This window comes from Zea mays, chromosome 8 (assembly GCF_902167145.1).
Source record: "Zea mays cultivar B73 chromosome 8, Zm-B73-REFERENCE-NAM-5.0, whole genome shotgun sequence".
NCBI classification, from domain to species: Eukaryota; Viridiplantae; Streptophyta; class Magnoliopsida; order Poales; family Poaceae; genus Zea; species Zea mays.
In genome coordinates this window covers 2,446,465-2,468,412 of record NC_050103.1, presented here as the reverse complement: position 1 = coordinate 2,468,412, position 21,948 = coordinate 2,446,465, and the positions used below count along the sequence as shown (strand labels likewise).

The window sequence follows — 21,948 nt, the reverse complement described above, 5'->3', positions numbered from 1 at the left end:
ATCCTGCCTCTCGGCTCCGAAGCTTAAAACTAGGGAGACAGTCAAATATTTGTGGGTAGAAAGCTATTTGAAGCAGGTAAAACAGATGGCAAGAAAGCGTGACAAATAACTTGTGGTGAACCCTTATTTATACACCCAGTATGTCGAAAACTGGAGGGTCCCGCTTGTCAATGACTGTTGCTATTCTAGCAAAAGGAAGGTGTTTTTTCAGACCTTCGGCCCATAGCCTTCGTCCATATCGCAATATAAACTTATCTTTACAGCAAATTAATATTGCGAGGGGCTACTGTTGGGGCCTTCGGCTTCCGAAGGTCTAAAAAACGTAATTTGACTATGTTTTCCAAGAGAAAGATGTGAACAGGTACCTTCGAAGTTAGATTGCGAGTATACAAGAGCATGGTTAAGACGAAGCTTGACTGAGACGGTGATCACGACGAAGGATAAGACGATCACGAAGCTATGTGCAGAAGAGCTTCGGTATAATGGCGGTAAAGGGGAAACCGACTTAAAGATGAAAAGCCAAATTAGACCTCGAAGAATTACTGAGTTATTGATAAATGTAAAGGACATTAATGTAATTTTGCATGGGCTGTGACCCGTGCCTATAAATAGGTGAACAGTATTCTCGTACTGTTCACGCTGACTTGGCATTCACTTTTGCGTCACGCCTGTATTTTCATTCCTTCAAGCCGAAGGTACATTTGTAATTTACTATTGTTTACACAAGTAATATAAATGAAAATAGATTAATAATAATGCTTACAAAAGTTATGTTACTTTATGTACTTTGTATGAATGTTCTCTATCTTTTAGCATGATGATGAAGGTATGTCCTTCATGACTTTCGTCCTAGATTCATTATATCCGAAGGGAAATAATGATCCGAATGACGAAGGGCTTTGATATTTAACATTTTATGTTGCCTTGTTCTTGATTCATAGCATTTGAGAACAAGTCCCCAACACCCCTCAATCCCTTCACAACCGAACATGCCTAAATGATTTACCAGAGCTTAAAATAACCAAAGTGCTGACATGCCAAAGAAAAACGAACTAAACTGAAAACAAGAGAGACTGCAGAACTAATTTTTCTAGCAGAATTTTCAGGCGAAATAAGAAGTGGCTGGAATTGACAAGGGTGTAAATATGTTTTCCTTCTCAGTATATCATGCTGGATAGCTTACGATAGAAAAGAACTTGAGCTAATGATAATTAATAAAAACTTTGACGGAAACAAATATTTTAGATGCTTAGCCTCATCTACATATGTATTGTCAATGCTAAAATCAGTTAAAACATAAAAGAATAATTCAAGTTCGTACAAATTCTTTCAGTTACCACTGCTCAATTAAAACAGTACATAAGCATTAGCTACAGATTCCAAAATAGAACACTTGACTTACTGAATCTATCGAATATTGGAAAAGCCTTGAAACAAAGTAAGAGGGCGAACTTCCTATTGAAAAACTTTCTATAGGTGAAAAAATGAGTGGTTAATTAAGTATAGAATAGTTAGCAACATAAGGCTTTATTTATGTACTCTAGTATTGACCCCAATCCACATGTGTTGAGGTGGATTGGGGTGTAAATTAGTTTAAGTTACATCCCAATCCACCTCAATACATGTGGATTGAGGTCAATACTAGAATACCCAAACTAGGCCTAATGGATGATCAATTACTTGATTATTCAGAATGTAGAATAGCTCTTCTCGAATACCATGTTAGGTTGATGGAACTACAAGACATGAGCTAAATCTATCTATGATGCTACCACGGAGTCTATGGTCTTGAGCACTCCTAGCAATAAATACAAATGACAGTTTACGATAAGTAACCAACAAAATATTAGTCACTCTCACATAGAATGCTGAGTTGCTGACCAACAACTTTCTTTTGGTTGAGGGCTTCATCCACATGTAAATGCAACAGCAGATCAGTGAAAAGTCAGAACATCACCAAATTTGTTGAAGCACCAACCACAAATGGCTCCATCAGCAACCGTGTCAAGAAGTAGAATGTCACTCCCAGCATAATAGAGATTGGGAGTGCAGGAAGTGCGTGCCGGCATATGGAAAGCAAGATAAGGGTGCAACCAAGCCCAGCAATGATGGCAAGGTAGCATGCATACACGGTCATCAGATCATACATGGCAGCTCTCCCAACAAGAACACTGTAGAAAACAAAATCACCAAGGCCCAGCTTGATGCCCCTGGTAGACTCAAACATCTCAAAATCCAGAGGCTCTGACGATGAACTTTGTCTATGCTCCTCCACATCCAATGCTGCAGTGTTGGTAGAGGGTGCAGACACCAAAGGTGATGTCTCTTCTTCGTCAGGTTGTTCAATTTGAATGATGGCATGCTGTGAACCCCCACCTTGATTTGCCGTCAGCTCTGCTGAAGTCGCTGGTACCTCCCTTTCAAGGTTCTCCATTTGAAGCACAGGACCTCTCGGTCGGTTCATCTCACCAACGCTTGATCGGCCTCTTCCAAGATCCCTCATTTCCAAGGAGGCGTGGCTGGCATATTCCTCCTGCTCCACCCGGTCATATCGATTGCCACAGATCTGACCAGAATCTGACATGGTTTGCATCTCCACAGACCCCATGACTGAAGCATAAGAGGAAGAACTAGTGGCTGGACCGACAGTAGGCCGAGATTCGTAGACGAGTGCCGGTAGCTCATCATCCCTGGAGGAGGCTAGCTCCACAAGCATCCTGAGCGGTCCCCGGGGTGCAAGCACGGCGACGAGGTCGTACAGGGCGAGCGCGACGAGCATGATCCACGTGGTCCACTCAGGGAGCCTGGAGAGCCAGGCGGCGACGATGGCGGCGAGCGCAACCATGTACCCCTGGCGGACGAGGATGGGAACGGCGGAGGCGAAGACAGAGAGGACCCCGACAGCGGCGCCGTTGAAGAGGAGCAGGAGCACGGTGGCCGCATCGAGCGGGGCCCCGAGGCGGCGGAGCACGGCGGCTACGATGGCGCCTCCCATGGAGAAGATGACGAAGAAGGCGGAGAAGCGCATGTAGTTCTTGAGGAAGCCCGTGCAGCGGTAGTAATAGAGCGCGACGAGGACGAAGGTGACAGCGGCGACGAGGGCAACGAAGACGGCGGCGTCGAGAAGCGCCCCGAGGAGCTTCTGGCCCGGGGAGTCGTTAGGGGACTCGAGGTAGACGAGTGTGGCAGCGGTGACTGGCGGGGGCGAACCCGCCGCGGACCCGGAGGACGGCGGCGAGAGGAGGGAGATGAGGAGCACGACGAGGGCCATGCAGATGGAGACCGGGGACATGACCGCCAGCACCTCCGCGCCGAGGCTGTCGAGAACGGAGGTGGCCCTGACGGGTTCCTCCACGGCGGGCGGCGATGCGGCGGCGCGATCCATGCCCCAAGAGAGGGAGGAGAGAGGAGACCGAGATCGATGGGGAATTTCTCTCTCCTCGGCGTGACACCGACCAGGGTCGAAGCTTTGGGGTTTTCGATTTGGTCCACGCGTTTGCGCGAAATTGTGCCCAAAACCATAAATTTCTCCGTTGAAAGTTTACCAATCAAGAAAACAGCAAAAAATTGTTTTGATTTTTATACTGGGCTAAAACGCAGATACTCAAACACAAATATATGCACGTACATTCACAAAAAAACGTTTTGCTTTTTCTCTACTGTATATACAGTAGGTTCCACGGTCATCTTGTGTCACTTTTCTGTAAGAATTATACGGTCATTATGTGTCACTCTTCTGCAAAAATAAAAATAAAATTATGTATAAGTGAGAGTTTGAATCTTAATTGTTGGTTCACAATCACATGTGTTTTATTAAAACAAAGTATATATATATATATATAGTTTATATATTAAGAGCCCTGAGCTTCCAATAATAGAGGAAGCCCAGGCTAGTCAATATGGGCATTTTGGTTGAACCACACCGAGTCAACAGGTCCTAGTCACGACACCGTTACCTCCGTCAGCCAGCCACCTCTCCCACGTTTCCTGTTTCTAAAACCGTAGTCGCGCATTCAACGGAGACAAACCAGCGCCGATTTGAAGAAAACCCCAGCCGCGCAGATTTTCCTTTCGTCAGGCGACTCCCCAGGCGATTTCCGCGCCAGCGCAACGCCAATCCACCGCCGCTCCAATCCAGCGCCCTTCCATTCCACCTTACATCCTTCAATCTCCTAGCATTGGAGCGCGATTCAAGAAGTTCCAGGTAATCCAACATTGAAATACACCGAGTTTGCCGTCGATTTTTTGAAGCCTATCGGTCGATTGAAGTGGATTTGATTGTAACCCTTATTCTCCAGCTAAATGTGTGATTTGTATCCTCTTAGACATCACTATAATCGGGTCATTGCATCGCGCATTGCATCTCTTTTTTGTTTAGGAGCCCCGATATTAGGGCATGTGTATTTATTCTATATTCCCACTATCGCCCGACATTCATAGATTTAGACAAAGACTGTGGATTAGGTATTTACTGATGAGTTAGCAGAGAGTACTCTTATACAACCCAAGGAACACATATATGTTTTTTGTATGTAATATATATGCATATCTTCAGTACTGTTTATGCACATTCACCTGAGTCATTTGTTTACACATTTGTTTTTATTATATATGCATATAGTCAGTACTCTTTATGCACATTTACTTTAATGATTTGTTTTCACATCTATTTTATTATCAAATATGCTTATTTGTATTTGATATATATGCATATCCTCAGTACTGTTTATGCACATTCACTTGAGTCATTTGTTTACACATTTGTTTTATTATACATGCATATAGTCAGTATTTTTTATGCACATTTACTCTAATGATTTGTTTTCACATCTATTTAATTATCTAATATGCTTATTGTATTTCATTTATATGCATATCCTTAGTACTTTTTTATGCCCATTCAATTAAATCATTTGTGTACACATTGGATTTGATATATATGCATATTGGCAGTAATGTGTATGCTCATTCATACACAAGTTTATGAACATTTCGCAATATATTAAGCATATTTGAATTGTTCTATTTACTTGCATAATTAGTTTACACTCCTGTTCATTATATATAAATACATACAGATACTGTTATTTAAGCAAATGTTATTTAAATATTCATGTTATTTGAGCTAAATGTTTTTATTACTATGAACCAGTTATTAAAATATGTTGTATAGTTAGTTGATGCAAAAAGGCTCTTATTTTATCCTGCTCCATTTACAATTATATGAAATATTAAATCAATCTTTATGCTTGTATATAACCATTGTTCATTAAATGCTATTGCATAAATGTACAAGGTAGTTTAAGTTATGTACAAGGTAGCATTATATAGTATGCATTTCAGATAGTTATAGTAAAAATTAGTTCTTTTTTTGGCATATATTCATGCATAAATCAATGTATTTAAAAACAACTTCTTTTTTCTACAGATCTATTCAGTATTTAATCATGAAGTCTGTTGATCGCCCGCCCAGTAATCCAAAAAGATTAACCATTGAATCCAGTCAGGAGGTTTTTTCAATTGACATTTCCAGACGTACAAGATCCAGCAGCTCAGCTCACCAAGATGATATTCCCCAAAATCAGGAGCAGAATGAGCCACAGCCAGCCCCAATCCATCGTTTTCGCAGAAAGGCGTTAGCTTGTCGTTTAAAAAGAAAACCTCCTACTTCATCCACACTGCCCGACGACGATTTCATGGATGCTCCATCGTTGAAGCGCCAATTCAGATCTGCCTCACCTTCTCCTTCAGAACAAATCAGTGCAAAGAAGTTAAAAGTACCTTCTCCTCAAGTTCCTGATGTGAAAAGAAGTCCAAAGTCTAATATCATTACAAAAAAAACTCTCCTAAACAGAAGACTCCTAGAAAATCACAGGTAACATGTATATATTTATGTTTATTCATGTGTTAATTTTGGTGTCCAATCAAGTTTGTATTTTCCCCCACTTTAAATTTATGTATATTATTATCAACAAATATGGTGTTTACTTTTTTTATTGTTGTAGACTAGTTATTTACAAGCATGTAATAATTATCCCATGTTTGTAAATATTGTATCATTAGTTCTAACCATATATATACTTTGTGTATTAATGCATATTCATTTATGCTTCCAGAAACTGAATATCCGCTGCATTCCCTATGATGTTATTGTATCATCTTGGATAATGAGCGATCGGCAGCGCGATGCTGTCGCTAGATTGGGATTTTCAAGCATATTTGATTTGCGAACTGATGCTTTAGAGAGCAGATCACTCATCAGGTGGTTGATGGATAAATTGGATCCACATGACATGACCATACGCCCAGGGGCTAGCAAGGAACTGAAGATAACAAAAGATACAGTTCATCTGATTTTGGGTTTGCCATGTGCTGGAGGAGGCAGGGAGTTTACTGATTGGTATGGTGAAGTGGATGCTGCTGCAAAACTGAGACGTGATCTCAATGTTGGTAAAGAAGAATTTGATGTTGTCAAGCTTCAAGACAAGATAGTGCTTGGCAACGATGATGAGCTATCAATTAGATGCTTTTTCTGATTTTATTCAATCGGCTTCTTTTTCCTTCTGCTTCTTGGGGCATTACAAACAATGAGGTACTCATGACTTCAAACATGGCCCGAATGTCTGATATTGACTGGTGTCAACTAGTTTACACGGATTTGTGTGATGCTGCCGCACGTTGGCATAAAAGGAACAAAACAAACATCACAGCAACAATATATGGATGCTCACTCATTGTTCTTGTAAGTATTTTTTTGTTTAATGTGCATATATATATGATATGCAAATAGTTGTTATGTACTAATTTTATATATTTGTGCATTCCTTTTTTCAGATTTACTATCTTGATCACCTACATCACCCTGCATCTCCTGTTAACAAATATGGTACTCCACGCATTAAGTTTTTTGACAATGAGACCATAAAAGAGTTGGCTCGTGGTGACAGACGCCCCCCCGTAAAACTGGTGAACCATTCGGATATGCAGAGGTTAGACATAAACAACTTTTTGTCCTGTTATGCAGATGTTAAAATATTATTACTGCTAACTGTTCTATATTACTTTATACAGTTTCGTAGCCGTTCAGAAATGTGTTACGTCATTGCTCCAGAACGGCCTGTTTCTGCCGTTTTCAACATATATGTGCCACGTATCAAGAATTTGATTGGCAACAAGTTACAATGTTTGCCCTCCCAGCAGCGGCCAATGTTTCAATCATTGTTTGATGCTCATGACAAAGAGGTTGATAAATACTGTGATTCCCTTCAGCTGAGCCATCAGATGATTGTTTCGAAGTAGATTGAACTCTCTGAAACATTTGGTGAAATGATCGATGAAGTTCTGAGAGCTGCAACGCAGCGCGATTCACAGCCAGAAGGTTTTAGTATTTATGTTTATTTTTTTAAACTAATCAAGTTCACGAATTATTTCCTGGAAAATAATATATACTTATACGATCTCAAATAATTTATTATATGCAGTTTTGTATATACAAATTATATATTAATTTATACACATACAAGCAGCAACATATTTTTTCAGTGTATTTCATTGTTTGAAAACTGTATTTTATTTATGCATCCTGATAGTATACTGATGTAGTTTGCAAATGTGTATGTTTAACCATTTTTTATAACGATATATTTATATTGCAGTTATATTTCAGTAACAACTACTATATTATTATATGTTCCAAATGTAGATAACCCCCCACTACCTCAATGCCTCCAACAAATGATCCAGTATCCACACCAACTGTTCCAACGCCTGATAAACAGCAACATGATCAGGAAAGCCATGTTCCTTCTGATCATATCAAAGTATCAGATGATGTAAGTTTTCTCGTACAAACTATATATACAATGCATATATTCTATTCTGCATACAAGTTACTGTTTACTCAACTCTTAGTTGTTTCCATTATAGATTGTCAGTGGGAACGTCTGCAAAAAAGATGAAGTTATGGATGCCCCTATTTTTGACAAAACTCCAAAATCTAATGTTTGACTTCCTTATATCATAATTATTATTATTTCATTTAAAGTAACATTAATATATATGCATGCTTTATTTTTTTTAAATCCCCAGGCTCCCACAACAGACAAGCCTGCTGCTCCTAAGTTAACACCAGATATAAATAGTGTAAGTATTTACACCTTCATCATATTATGCTAATATTAATTATACCCTATGTTTCATTACGTTTATATTAATAAATTTATTGGTTACAGGAAGGACAAAAATCTGTTACACATGACACTCCTGTATCTGGTGCACCTCTGTTCGATAAAACCCCACTGACAGATGTAAGACATGTTGTCATTTTCATATTTTTCCTATTTATACACTAAGACATACATATTTATGCAACTGTTTACTAACATATATTCATATACTAGGCAACTACTGACCTGGTTGCAAAGGATAGTTCCTGTAAAGCTGCAGTTGCTGAACATCCCCACGTGTCACGTGAGGACTGTGCTCGCAACCTGCTTAAGTTCATTTTGTCAGGAAAACTAGACCCGAGCATGTATGTATTAGTTATTCAAATTCCAATTAAGTATAATTAGAAGAGTTGTAATCAAAGTTTTTTCCCCAGGTCTAAAATTAATTTTGGAGGATTTGGAGGGTCTGTCCTTGATGTTGTCCAGTCGTTTGGTCCCAATAAATGTCTTGAGAATACTTTCATGCAGGGATTTATCGACTGTATTCGTCAGGATGATGTATTATACAATCCAGATTCTGTAATCAACACTCTAATACTGAATGTCAACGTTGGGGTAATTTTTTCTCCACAACTTTGTATCTTATTGCAACACTAACTGTATAAATATATAATAATAATCAATTTATTTTCTTTGCCCAGACCGTTTTGAATATCGAGGAGTTTGAACAACACAGTTCAAATCCACAGCCCTTCACAACATCACTTCTTAAAGAACATCTTGAACCGACCCTTCCTTCAGATGATGTTCTGAACCAGATTAAATTGGTGAGCTCTAATCAGTTTCATTTGTAAAAATGTTAGAATGTTCTTTTGGTCACTAGTTTTATGTTGTATTAGTTTTAATTTTTCATATGCATAGTATAAATCATTCATAAATTTACATATATATTTAACAGATCCTGGTTCCTATGCTACGCCGAAGCCACTGGACCCTTTATGCAATCAATTTTGAACGTCGTCGAATAGACATCTTAGATTCAAATCCTTATGGTCCATTGCTTGGAGGCACTACATGGAAACAAATCCATAATGGTCAAATGATGATAAATGGAACGAAGATACCTTGGTCCAGATTAATAATGAGAAGACTTAGCATTGCCTTACATGAAGCTCGACCTGAGTCAACTGTACCAAAGTTTGGCAACTACAAGATTGGGCTCCTTCCCAATTGTCCAACCATGACACCAGGGTCAAATGATTGTGGTTTTTTTGTCGCAAACTTCCTCCGCTACTACGATTTTGATGATGGCGACTTATCAGAATTTTATACTCCGGTATGTCACTAAATTAGTCTTCTAATCTTGCATATATTACTCCTTCAGATTTTATTCTACCATTAATTTGATATTATGGCTATTTCAGGATGAACCATTGGACCAACGTGCCTTTGTTCTGCATTACCTTACCTTTCATCGCAACAACATGGTTGCCCCCCTTCCTGCAGAACTGCTGCCTTTCAAGTATTCTCCAAGGAGACGCCGCTGTTTGAAAGCCAAGACTTAGATAGCATAGATGAACATGATTCCCTGTGGGATCCACAAAACTGTTTATGTTACTTGTTAAGTCACTTATGTCAGGCCTCTGATCATGTGTTTGATACTCCGTGTGCCACTTATGTTCAATGTGTCTAATGTCTATGCTACTTCGCATCAGTTTTTATTTGAAGTGTGTCAAACATAATTGTTACCAGAATGTCTATTTATGTTATCTGTTAACAGATTCTATGCTGTTTTCATCTCCAGTTTGTGAGTTGGTTAATCGTTTTGCTTCCAATGTTTGGCTTATTTGTATTATCATATTGTTTCAATATTTAAGTTTTATGCATAATATATACTCCCTTATTTTATATACACTAAGTTCATCTTTTATACATTTTTCACGTTAATTATGCTAATTGTAACAAGTGTTTATGCTATATCCTGTTTGTTGTATTTGAAGTGTGAAACCGACGTATGCACTCCCATTTGATTAGTATTGTTAAGTGTATACATTTTTATATACCATTAATGTCCATACCTTCCGATTGCTAAACGTTCAATGCCAATTTGTTGTACATATTCAGTTACATAATTTGTGTAATTGTCTATATTTATGCAACATTTTATAGTTTTATATCAACGCATTACATAACCCTTTCATGCAAACTATTGAATTTCCAACAAAATAAAGCATAAGTCATTGTGATATTACAAGTTTCTACTAAATCGACCACTCTTTAGTCACACTTCAAATTATTCGCCCAAATCCATATGCTCATCGGCTTCTTCATTTTCCACTTCTTCATCAATACGATGTTTTTTTGCAGTCGATGTTTCATTCCACTGTGGAGCAGTTGTTTTATTGTTTAGTCTTGATCCGACTGGCCGTCCTCTCTTTCGATTAGACAGTTTTGCTAGCCTTGCCCTGTTCTCTTCCACAGACAGACATGTTCTGCTGTTATGCCCATCTGCTATTCCACACAAATGGCATCTCCTATTCTTCTTTTTCTCTCCTTTCACACCTAGTCTCATAATCCTATCTTCTGAATTTTTGATTGTCCGGCCTTTTGGTCTTGCACGATCCGGCATACTCAGATTTATAACATCCACATTAAAATTCAACCTCTGCATAATAATATACGTTACTATTTAGTATACGCATATTTACATATATTTATACCAATCAGTAAAATCATTTATCAATGCTCACCTTTTTAGCTTCTGAGGATGCAGCAATATGTTCCATTTGTTCATGTGCTACGTGACACGGAGAACTTGTATCACCAACCTCATGTGAAAATCTCATGTTGTTCTCCTTTAGAGCCCAACCCAAATACATCAACATTTACATGCAGCATAAATATATATTTTCATTTTAGACAAATAAACAATATTATTTTAATATGTACCTGGTTACCAGTTGTTATTATTGTTAACGCATGTTCACATCCAGTCCTGGTGTTATGCGAATCCTACAAAATATTATTTGCTTATTACATTGATATTATATATTCATTATGTACAATACTTCATGCAAGCTTATATATATATATCTTTTACATACCTTATTATGACATGTAATTGTATTGTCATCTTCCATCCCATCGCCAGCATTATTTTTATTCAACTCTTCTTCCTGGTACAAAATAACATGTTACTATGCATAATTTATGTTACAAATAGTATAACACTAAAACATCTGCAATATTATTACCTTGTCTTCCTCATTATCACTAACATCTGTTGACTCATTACATCCAATATCTGGCTCCAATCGGCTTAGAACGACATCGAGCTCATCCAACACATCCATCGCCTTATCGTACCCTGCTTTTGACATACACGCCTGGCGAACTACTTTCATTGTTTTCGTTAACAACATTTTCTGTCTGTATGATTTAGTAACTCCATCCTTCCCCCTGAAGCTCTTATCAATTCTTTCAAACGGAACATCTTTTCTTGATGAGACAGTGTACCTTTGCAATATATACTTTGAAGGTATCTTTTCAACTTGAAGATGCATGAAGGCTCTTAAAAGATGAACACACAATAGACCTGAAAACATGAAAACGAACCATTATTTGAAAAATATACATTAAGTTGTACTACAATCATCAAATTCTCTAGTATGCAAATTTTTTATGCTAACCAACATAATACGTACAAACCTGTATGTTCCCACTGTTTGCACTCGCATGTATACTCCCCAGCTTCTATGTCTGCTGTTATATTGAATTGATGTTGTCCCCACACAATTTTATTAGACCGTTTTGTATGCTGTACGATCCATTCATTATCACATCCGTCTGGGTCCTTTAATATTTTGTATGCAGTGGCGTATTTCATTGATTCCCCAAATCTATTCATAACAGCTCTGGTGTATGCTCTAGAGACTCTCACTTCGAACCTATATAATGTATCTGTTGTCCTTGGTGCCTATAACACATTATTATCATAATTAAACAAATTATTTACATAAATGTATGCAAACCGTTATTGCTAACAAGCACGACATACCTTGCTCACCAATGCCTCCTTTGATTCTTTCATTTTCCTGTTGTGCAACATTTTCATCATTTGTTTAGCGAACTCATGCAGTGGGGTGTTCGCATCTACATGTGATTGCTTCACTAATCTGTTCATGCTCTCACTTCATTGTGTAGATACCATTACCCCACAGAAGTCATTTTTAAAAAATGCAGGTATCCATTCTTTTCTTATTTCATATAATTTGCGTAGAGTCATATCTTCATGAAGATTGAACTCCTCTAGCATCATTTCTCAGGCACATTCAAACTCATGAGGAGTTAATGGATGATGTATAATAGACTGGAATGTTGTTTTAAAATCCTTAACAGCAAACCTGGCATATATCTCATTTAGAAATGGCATAAATCTGTTCTGTACATGCCATAAGCACAGTCTGTGCACTGTTTTTGGAAATACAGTTCTCAGAGCAATTGGCATTGCAGGATCTTGATCTGCAATTGCTCACAGATTATTCAGTTATTTTCACAATAAATTAATTCACTGTTTTGCATAACAAATTTATATATCACATACCTGTAAGCATAACTCTTGGACCCTCGCATCCCATACATGTTTTGAATGAATTGAAAGCCCATTCAAAAGTATGTACAGTTTCATCTCCCAACAAAACAAATCCAAACACTGTACACTGCAGATGGCTGTTAGCTCCAACAAACATGCCCAGTGGTTTATCATATATATTTGTCTTGTGTGTTGTATCAAATGTCACAGCATCACCATAATCTGCGTATTCCCCCTGCATACTTGCGTGTGACCAAAAAATACTAACTATTTTCCCATCATCGTCTAGCTGGAATTCACAAAAAAATTGTGGATTCTGTTTCTTGCATTCTCTAAAGAAAGCCAAAAGTTTGGCTACATCATTTGAGCAATTTTCTCTTCTCCTGGCTGCCCTCCTACATTTGTTTGCACAAAAAATTATTACACACACATTTACTATAGTAATATTCATGGCTATTGATATATACACATGTAACAAAAAAGTATTGCTTACATGTTTTTCAGATCTTGAGCAGTTACCGGTACGTTCTCTGGCCCATCATGCATTTCTGATATAAAATCAACTATGCAATGCTGCGGCACTCGGCTATCATGCATTGCATCCACAAAATTTATGAACTCAACATCCCTAATTTTGTTGCAACGTAAATGTTGTTTCTCTGCTTCGTCGGTTATGAACTCATGGTTATGCTCCAAGTTTACCAGTTCAATTTTTGTAGCTACAACCATTTTGTTTTCATCATCATATATTTTTTTTAATTTTATTCCAGCTTTGCATTGCGTACGCCCTGATGATCTATTCCTCATCCTAGGCGTATCATTTGATTTTGCTGCACTTTTACCTTCACGTGAACAATTTATCCACTTACTGAATGTCTTCTCTCTGTATTTCTTCAGTGGAAATCCAACTTCATATGCATACCTTTTATAGAATTTATATGCATCATCAACATCCTTGAAAGTCATCCCTACCGTTGGCACTATAGTTGGATCAATGTCTTTTGCCTGCTATTTCATTGTCATTGTTGTTTGCACCATGGAATATGTTCACAACAATATAATCAATCAATAATCAAATACAGCGATTGGACTTACATGTGAACGCAGTATCTGTGGCGTATCCATCTCCCTGGAGCTAATATTGGACATAGGAGGTCAAACCCTTTGTTCTCCTTCTTCCCCTATTGAAAGTTGCCTAGAGGGGGGGTGAATAGGCAAGTTAAAACTTTTTCAACAAAAACTAGAAGCATATTGGGTAAAACTGAATTGATCTTGAAATTCACTCAGTTAACTTTGGAAATGAGATGTTCTAAATGATCCACAGGGTTCAAAGTAGTAGATCTGAGAAGGGCACTTCTCAAAATCCACACACCAAAAAGATATAAACAATCTTTCATGGAATGGTGAGAGAACGAAGAACACAAACAAACACAATGAGCAAGAACACAAGAGACACAAGATTTATCCCGAGGTTCGGTCACACCACCAAGGTGCCCTACTTCCTCGTTGAGGCGCCCACAAAGAGTCGGGTCTCTTTCAACCCTAATCCTCCCTTTGCCGACCACAAAGGTCAAGCCCACACAATAATCTTTGCTCAAACGAGCGGGTAATACAAACTTTCTTGTGGTCTTCCACAAGATTTGGAGACTCACAAGCGACACCTAGTCGTCTAGGAGCTAGAAGCTCCAAGAGTAATGAATCCACAAAGAACTCGATGTAGTACCAAAGCTCGAATGAAGAAGAGTAAGAGAGATTTGGAGATGAAGCACAAAAAACGCAACTCTCAAACTCACTCAAAGATTTCTTCTCCAAAGATTTGAAATGGGAGAGGCAAGAGGTGTGTGAGAGAGAGTGGGAGGTGTTTCTCAGGTTGGGAATGAAGTTTTGTGCGTGCTCTGTTGTGGGGAGAGAGGTAGGAGTGAGTATATATAGGTGGGGCTCCAAAACTAGCCGTTTTTGACTTTTCTGCCCAAAAACCGGTTGAACCGGTCCCAAAACCGGTTGAACCGGTTTTCAAAAAGCTGCGTACAGCTTTTTGGCTGACACAGCAGACTGGCAGAAAAAGTGAACAGTGCAAAAACCGGTTGAACCGGTTTCCACCAGACAAAAACCGGTTGAGTGTCCGGTTGAGTGTCCGGCTGAACCAGTATTTTGAAAAAAGGTGAACAGTGCAAAAACCGGTTGAACCTGTTTTTCCAAAAAGCAATTTTGGCCAAGATAGACTTTAAAAGGTTGTACTACATACTTTCACTAAGGATTAACAAGGGTAAAATGGAAGTTTTGGATCAAGGATTTTTGAGCTTTAGTACCAACACCAACCTTCTTTTTGGATCCCCCTTGATAGTACGACGATTCCTATACTCAAGTTAAATAAAATATAATTAAGTAAACTCCTTGAGTCATTGGTGTCTCAAGTGTGATTTCTCCATGATGTTGCTTCATAAGGATCACAAACATCTTTGTCTCACCTTTTGAAGCAAACACAAATCGAGCCTATGACTTGTGCCATTTCACCATATATGAGTTCAAATCATGGCTTCAAGTCACCTTACTGATGCATCAACATGTTGTAACTCTTCATAGCTGATTAGTTCATCGACTTAGTGCAAGTACTCTCTTCTTCACCTTAGCCATGGTACCTTGGTCTACGAGCCGTCGCTTGGCCTTCACCTTCGCTTAGTTCCTCGAAGCCCTTTCCTTGCTATCTTCACCCTATCAAGCCATTCTTGAGTCACATCCTATTGAGCAACCATTGAGAGAATCATTTCTTCAATATTGTGAACCTTGCTTGAATGTCATCTAGATATAACTGCTAAGATCAATCAAGCTCTAGTTTGATTCTCATATATTCATATATGGACTAATAGTAATATGGTCAAGCCAATTCACGATTCCTCATATCTTGTTCACTTTGACTTGACCAATCCTCTTAATCACTTCAACCTCTATTATGATCATATTTATGCATAGTGATTTCTCAGGACTTGTCCATATATTCAAACCAATATAGAGACCATATTATATCCATTTGCATTGTCTCACTGGTTATTTGACCTTGTGTTGAACTTTGTTCACTGATCATTATACACTATTCAAGTATGTTCATCATACTGAATTCCCTGTTCAACACTTAGCAAACTTGTTAGACCTTTAAATGTGTTGTTATCCAAATCACCAAAACTCACAAAAGGGATGAATGCACTTTCAATCTCCCCCTTTTTGGTGATTGATGACAACACATTTAAAGCTTACATAAGATTTGATAAATAAGATTTTGAATCCTATGATATAGTTTCCTCCCCCTAAATATGTGCATTTCAGAAAATACCAATTTTGTACTCAAATGCCAAAAGCACATATTTGGGTCAAAGTATGGAGACAACTTATATCATACTATTCATAGGGTGCAGTGCGTCATAAAATAAACGTGATGCTCATGACATAGTATGCACTCATCAACTTTCTACATCTTATGTTTTTCTTATGGTTCCCCCTTTTTGTTAATTATTTCTCTCCTTTTCAAAAGTCTTCTTACACTTAGTTACATAAGACTAAAGGTAAGCTTTAATGCACAATTTCTCCCCCTTTGTCATAAATCTCCAAAAAGGATACAAAGAATATAAAGGGTAGAAATTATGATTAAGCAAGATGGGAACACACTATTATGAAAAGGGTCCTTATATGGCACAAAGGTAATGGAGAAGTGTCACACCCGGTTTTAGAAGGCAAACCGAATACGAACCATGTACGTGCCAGGATCAGTTATTCACGTACACAGCAGTTACATAACATGGACATCATCACACAGTGCTCAAAATGGTATTAAAAGGGAAATAATAGTCGATTACATCATACGTCTAAGACGTCCATATAGTTCTTACAATAAATAAAAGTGCGAAAACGAAACGTAGATAACCGCGGCCTTCACAGGCAGCCGACTGGGGGTTGCCGCTAACCCACGCCTAGAACTCGTCGTAGTCTTGGAACTCCTGGAAGTCTCCTTCCACAGCTTCATCTTCGCCTGAGCAGTGGTTGCAATGCTGACAACCTGGGGATGGGGGGTTTGGTGTGTAGAGCAAGGGTGAGTACACATCAACATACTCAGCAAGTATCATGTTTGGCTGTAGTGGACTAGCTTTATGTGGGGATAAGTCAAGCAGTTGCTTTTAGTTGGTCAGATTATTATTTACTAATAGAAAGCCAGGTTTTAGCATTAACCCAAGTTATTAGCCCGATGTACCCTTTCCAAACGGAAAGAATACCACTTACCAGTACCATAGTCATAACCAAAACCATCGATCTCATAACCATCTGTAAACCAAAATGTCTCTGATCAAGTACCACTAATCACTGGAGCTCCCTTGGCCGCTCATAACCGCGAGCACGGCTGATATATCAGTTTTCCAAACACTCTGCAGAGGTTGTGCACTTTACCCACAAGCCGTGATTCCCATTCTGCCCGGAGAGAGCTACTCCCCATTGACCACTACCTAGGTGGCCTAGCAGGGCATCACTACGTAGCCTTTACAAAGATTCCCCGGGGCTGTAGCCACCCGTTAGGTTTCCTAAATGCACCGCACTCCTCCCCAAGGGGCGAACCCAAACTTGGCAGAGCGAGCCGCATACACCGAGCCTCATTGACGGCACGACGGCTAAGTGAACTACACCCCGGATCCTCTAATTATTCAGCTAAGGGCATCCCATTCCACCCTCATGGTTGCACTGTTTTCCCGGGTGGTCATCCATAGAACAGGTCCTTACGGAGAGGCACTCGAGAAACCGCTCGAGCCCCCTTAAGGCCACAAGTACAACATCATAATAAGAGAAGGGAAAACAGCGTATCATAGATAATCTCATCATGTTCATTGATTAGAGTTTGAGCAATAGCATAAAGCTAAACAATAATAATCCAACCCAAATAGGTAAGCAAGGACATGGATAACAAAAGCTAGTCAATCCTTAAGTATAAATGTGTAAAGCGGGAGGTGAATTAAATAATGAATAGGACAGAGATAGGTCAAAGGACACTTGCCTCCACCAACCGACTGCTGCTCAGGGGCTTCTCCTGCGAGTTCCTCGGGCTCTTCAACCGGATCGTTCTCTATGCGATTGCAAGCATACATCCATCCATCCATTCAAATTAGGAAACAAACAATACACCATACAAGAGAACAAATAAAGTAAATATGCATAGGATATCACATACGATAATGAATTTACCTTGGTTAGAAAGAAATGGGGGAAGGGTCTCGCGAGAGTTAAAGCTTATGCCTGAGACGCACTATGGGTTGATGAATAACTAGACGTCACGTGTTCTAGTTCCAATTGGTTCTAACAAAAGAATTAGCTACATGCACTAATGTAAGCGCGACCACTTTTAGTAGATTAACATTGAATAATATAGACGATTAGCTATACAAATTAACTAACGTAACCAATTTCCAAATTGAGACTCCTTTCTTATTAATATAAACAACGTGATTAGCGTACATAGGATACGGGGGGTAGACGATCATGTCGCGAGCGCGACAGGGCGCTATGCGTCGCGTCGCGAGCACGATGAGCTATGCCAGAACGCTGTGCGAGCACGCGCACGCGCAAAACCACACGCAACGTGCCGCGAACGAGTCGCGCACGCGTCGGGGCCGTGCACTGGCCGAGCTCGAGGTCGCGCGCCGAAGGCACGCTGGGCCGAGCTCGAGGCCACGCCGAGAGCCGACACGACGCGAGCAAGGCACGGCGGGGCGAGCGGGCAAACACGGCACACGGGCGGGGCGAAGCACGGGTAGGACGGGGGCACGGTCGAGGCCGGGCGCGGGGGTGCAGGCGGCGCGGGCGGCCGAGCCGGGGCCGGGGCGGTTGAACCGGGGGGGGCGGTTGAACCGGAGGGGGAGCTCACCGGAGGGGGCGGGCGGACGAGGGGGGCGGGCTCGCCGGAGAGGGCGGGCGCGGGACGGGGCTCGCCGGAGGGGCCGAGCCGGGGGCGGGGGACGCCGGCGCTAGGTCGAGGCGGGCGGCCGGGGTCGGGGAAGAGGCGGCGCGGCCGGGGCCGAGCCGGACGGGGTCGGGGGCGCGGGCGGCCGGGGTGGCTGGGACCGGGGGAGAGGCGGCGCGGGCGGGGCCGAGTTGGGCAGGGTCGGGGGCGCGGGCGGCCGGGGGAGAGGCGGCGCGGCCGGGGTCGAGCCCGGTGGGGTCGGGGGCGTGGGCGGCCGGGGCCGAGCCGTGCGGGGTCGGGGGCGCGGGCGGTCGGGGTGGCCGGGACCAGGGCCGAGCCGAGCTCGCCGGGGCGGCCGAGCCGGGGGCCGAGGCGGACGAGGGCGCGGGCGGCCGACGGACGGGGGGGAGGAGAGGGAGGAGAGGAGAGAGGAGGGGGGGCCTCACCGGAGGGGGACGGCGCGGCGACGGCGCCGGGGAGGGGTGGCGGCGGCACTAGGGCAGGGGAGAGGCGGCGGCGGCGCTAGGGTTAGGGTGAGGGAGAGAGAGAGGGAGAGGATTTTTGGAAAAAGAAAAAAAAGAGGGGGGGAACGGTTGGGCCGGCTGGGCCCAAAGTGGGGGGGAGAGGGGGTGCGCGGCTGGGCCGGCGCGGGGCCCACGCGGGAAAGGGGGGGGGAGGGGGCGGCTGGGCCGCCAACTGGGCCGGCCGAAGGGGGGGAAGAGAAAAGAAAAAAAGGCTTTTTCTTTTTTCTAATTTCTAATTTCCTCTAGATGAAAGCATTCACATTTTTAATCAATCAAAAAGTATGCATGGTTCGGCATGGTGCATCACACAAAATAAAGTGTTTTAAGGTTTTGCTTTACACGAGGTCTAAAGCCAAAACCCGCTGCGACTTTGGAAAAGATCAAGGTTTAGCGAGAAGAAAAGGGAAAAAGGAAAGAGTAACGCCTGAATTTGGTGAGAGAAAAGAAGAAAAAAATTCTACCCCCAAATTCAGGGCGTTACAAACCTATCCCCCTTAAAAGAATCTCGCCCTAGAGATTCAGGGTTGGCTAGCAAAGAGCTCAGGGTATTTGGCCATCAGATCATCTTCACGCTCCCAGGTTGCTTCTTCCTCTGAATGATGATTCCACCTGACTTTGCACATTCTGATGGTCTTCCTTCGGGTGACTCTGTCTGCAACCTCAAGGATCTGCACTGGCTTCTCAACGTAGGTCAAGTCCTCCTGGACTTCAAGACCTTCCACTGGCAACTGCTCTTCTGGCACACGCAAGCACTTCTTCAACTGAGACACATGATAGACATCATGCACAGCGGACAAATTCTCTGGCAGACTGAGCTGATAGGCCACTTCTCCACGCCTTGAGAGAATTTGGTACGGACCAATGTAGCGGGGTGCTAGCTTGCCTTTGACTCCGAACCTCTTGACTCCTCTGATCGGTGACACTTTCAGATAGACAAAGTCTCCGACTTCGAAACTCAGCTCTCTTCTTCTTGTGTCTGCATAGCTTCGCTGCCTCGATTGCGCTATCTTTAGATTCTCTCGGACCATCTTGATGTTCTCTTCGGCTTCAAGCAAAATGTCTGGTCCAAACACCTGCTTTTCTCCAGGCTGATCCCATTGCAACGGAGTTCTACAACTCCTTCCATAGAGCGCCTGAAATGGTGACATCTTCAAACTGGCCTGGTAACTGTTGTTATAGGAAAACTCTGCATAAGGCAATCGCTTGTCCCATCCGGACTGATCTTGCAACGCACAGGCTCTCAACATGTCTTCAAGAATTTGGTTGGTCCTTTCGGTCTGGCCATCTGTCTGCGGATGATAAGCTGAACTGAAATTCAGATGTGTGCCCAAGGCTTCATGCAACTGCTGCCAGAAATGAGAGGTGAACTGCGTTCCTCTGTCTGACACTATCTTCTTTGGCACACCATGAAGACAAACGATCCGAGACATATACAGTTCTGCCAATACGGCACTGCTATAGTTGGTCTTGACAGGTATGAAGTGGGCTGACTTGGTCAAACGGTCCACTACTACCCAGATGGAATCGTAGCCGGCTCGAGTGCGAGGCAATCCGACTATGAAATCCATACCGATTTCATCCCATTTCCACTAAGGGATCTGCAACGGTTGCAACAATCCAGCTAGTCTCTGGTGCTCTGCCTTAATTCTTCGACAACTATCACACGTAGCCACATGCTCTGCGATTTCCCTCTTCATTCCGTACCACCAGAATTTCTTCTTCAGATCCTGATACATCTTCTCACTGCCAGGGTGAATCGAATAGGCTGTCTCATGAGCTTCCTTGAGGATCAACTCCCGAATGGACTGGACATTGGGAACACACAAGCGGTCTTTGAACCATATCACACCTTCTGCATCTTCTCGAAAATCTTTGCCTCTGCCATCTAGAATCAGTCGCCGGATCTCACTGATCTTCTCATCATTCTTCTGCGCTTCTTTGATTTCGCGCTCTAAGGTAGGTTCCAACTCGACTGTAACTCCTCGCGAATTGTTCAGAAATCCAAGACTCAACCTGTCAAACTCCTTGGCCAACTCATAAGGCATCGGACGAGCGACCATCAGATTGACTTGACTCTTCCTGCTCAAAGCATCTGCCACTACGTTTGCTTTGCCTGGATGGTAATGAATCTCCAACTCATAATCTTTGATCAACTCTAACCATTTTCGTTGCCTCATATTCAACTCTGACTGAGTGAATATGTACTTCAGACTCTTGTGATCTGTGTAAACATCGCATTTCTGTCCATACAGGTAGTGCCTCCATGTCTTCAGTGCGTGAACCACTGCTGCCAACTCTAGGTCATGGATTGGGTAATTCTTCTCATGAACCTTCAACTGTCGGGACGAGTAGGCCACAACGCTTCCCTCTTGCATCAACACGCATCCCAAACCCGTGTAACAAGCATCACAATACACCGAGAAGGGCTTGTGCACATCAGGCAAGACTAGGACAGGCGTTGTAGTCAACTTCTCTTTCAGCGCTTCAAAGGCCTCTTGACATTTCTGGGTCCACTTGAACTCAACCTTGTTGCCTAGCAACGTCGTCATTGGTTTCGCAATCTTCGAAAACCCTTCAATGAATCGCCGATAATATCCGGCCATTCCAATGAAGCTCTTGATTCCTCGAGCATCCGTTGGCGCTTTCCAGTTCAGAATGTCTGTCACTTTCTTCGGATCCACGACCAATCCTTCTTTGTTGATTATGTGACCCAAGAACAGGACTTCACTGATC

At 41.8% G+C, this 21,948-nt stretch overlaps 2 protein-coding genes across 2 annotated transcripts; both read right to left on the bottom strand.

Annotated features, from left to right (window-relative positions):
- Positions 1–1,669: 1,669 nt before the first annotated feature.
- On the bottom strand, positions 1,670–3,434 carry LOC100282893 (presenilin). Its single transcript, NM_001155799.2, has one exon. It carries the CDS (start codon positions 3,383–3,385, stop codon positions 1,946–1,948), a length of 1,440 nt encoding a protein of 479 aa, NP_001149271.1. The 5' UTR covers positions 3,386–3,434; the 3' UTR covers positions 1,670–1,945.
- Positions 3,435–11,075: 7,641 nt separating this feature from the next.
- On the bottom strand, positions 11,076–12,047 carry LOC103634655 (uncharacterized). The gene is made up of 4 exons (XM_020542498.1): positions 11,874–12,047; positions 11,420–11,760; positions 11,270–11,341; positions 11,076–11,177 (listed from the first exon to the last, which is right to left on the bottom strand). The coding sequence occupies exons 2-4, from the start codon at positions 11,726–11,728 to the stop codon at positions 11,076–11,078; spliced, it is 483 nt and encodes a 160-aa protein (XP_020398087.1). The 5' UTR covers positions 11,729–11,760; positions 11,874–12,047.
- Between the last annotated feature and the right edge of the window lie 9,901 nt (positions 12,048–21,948).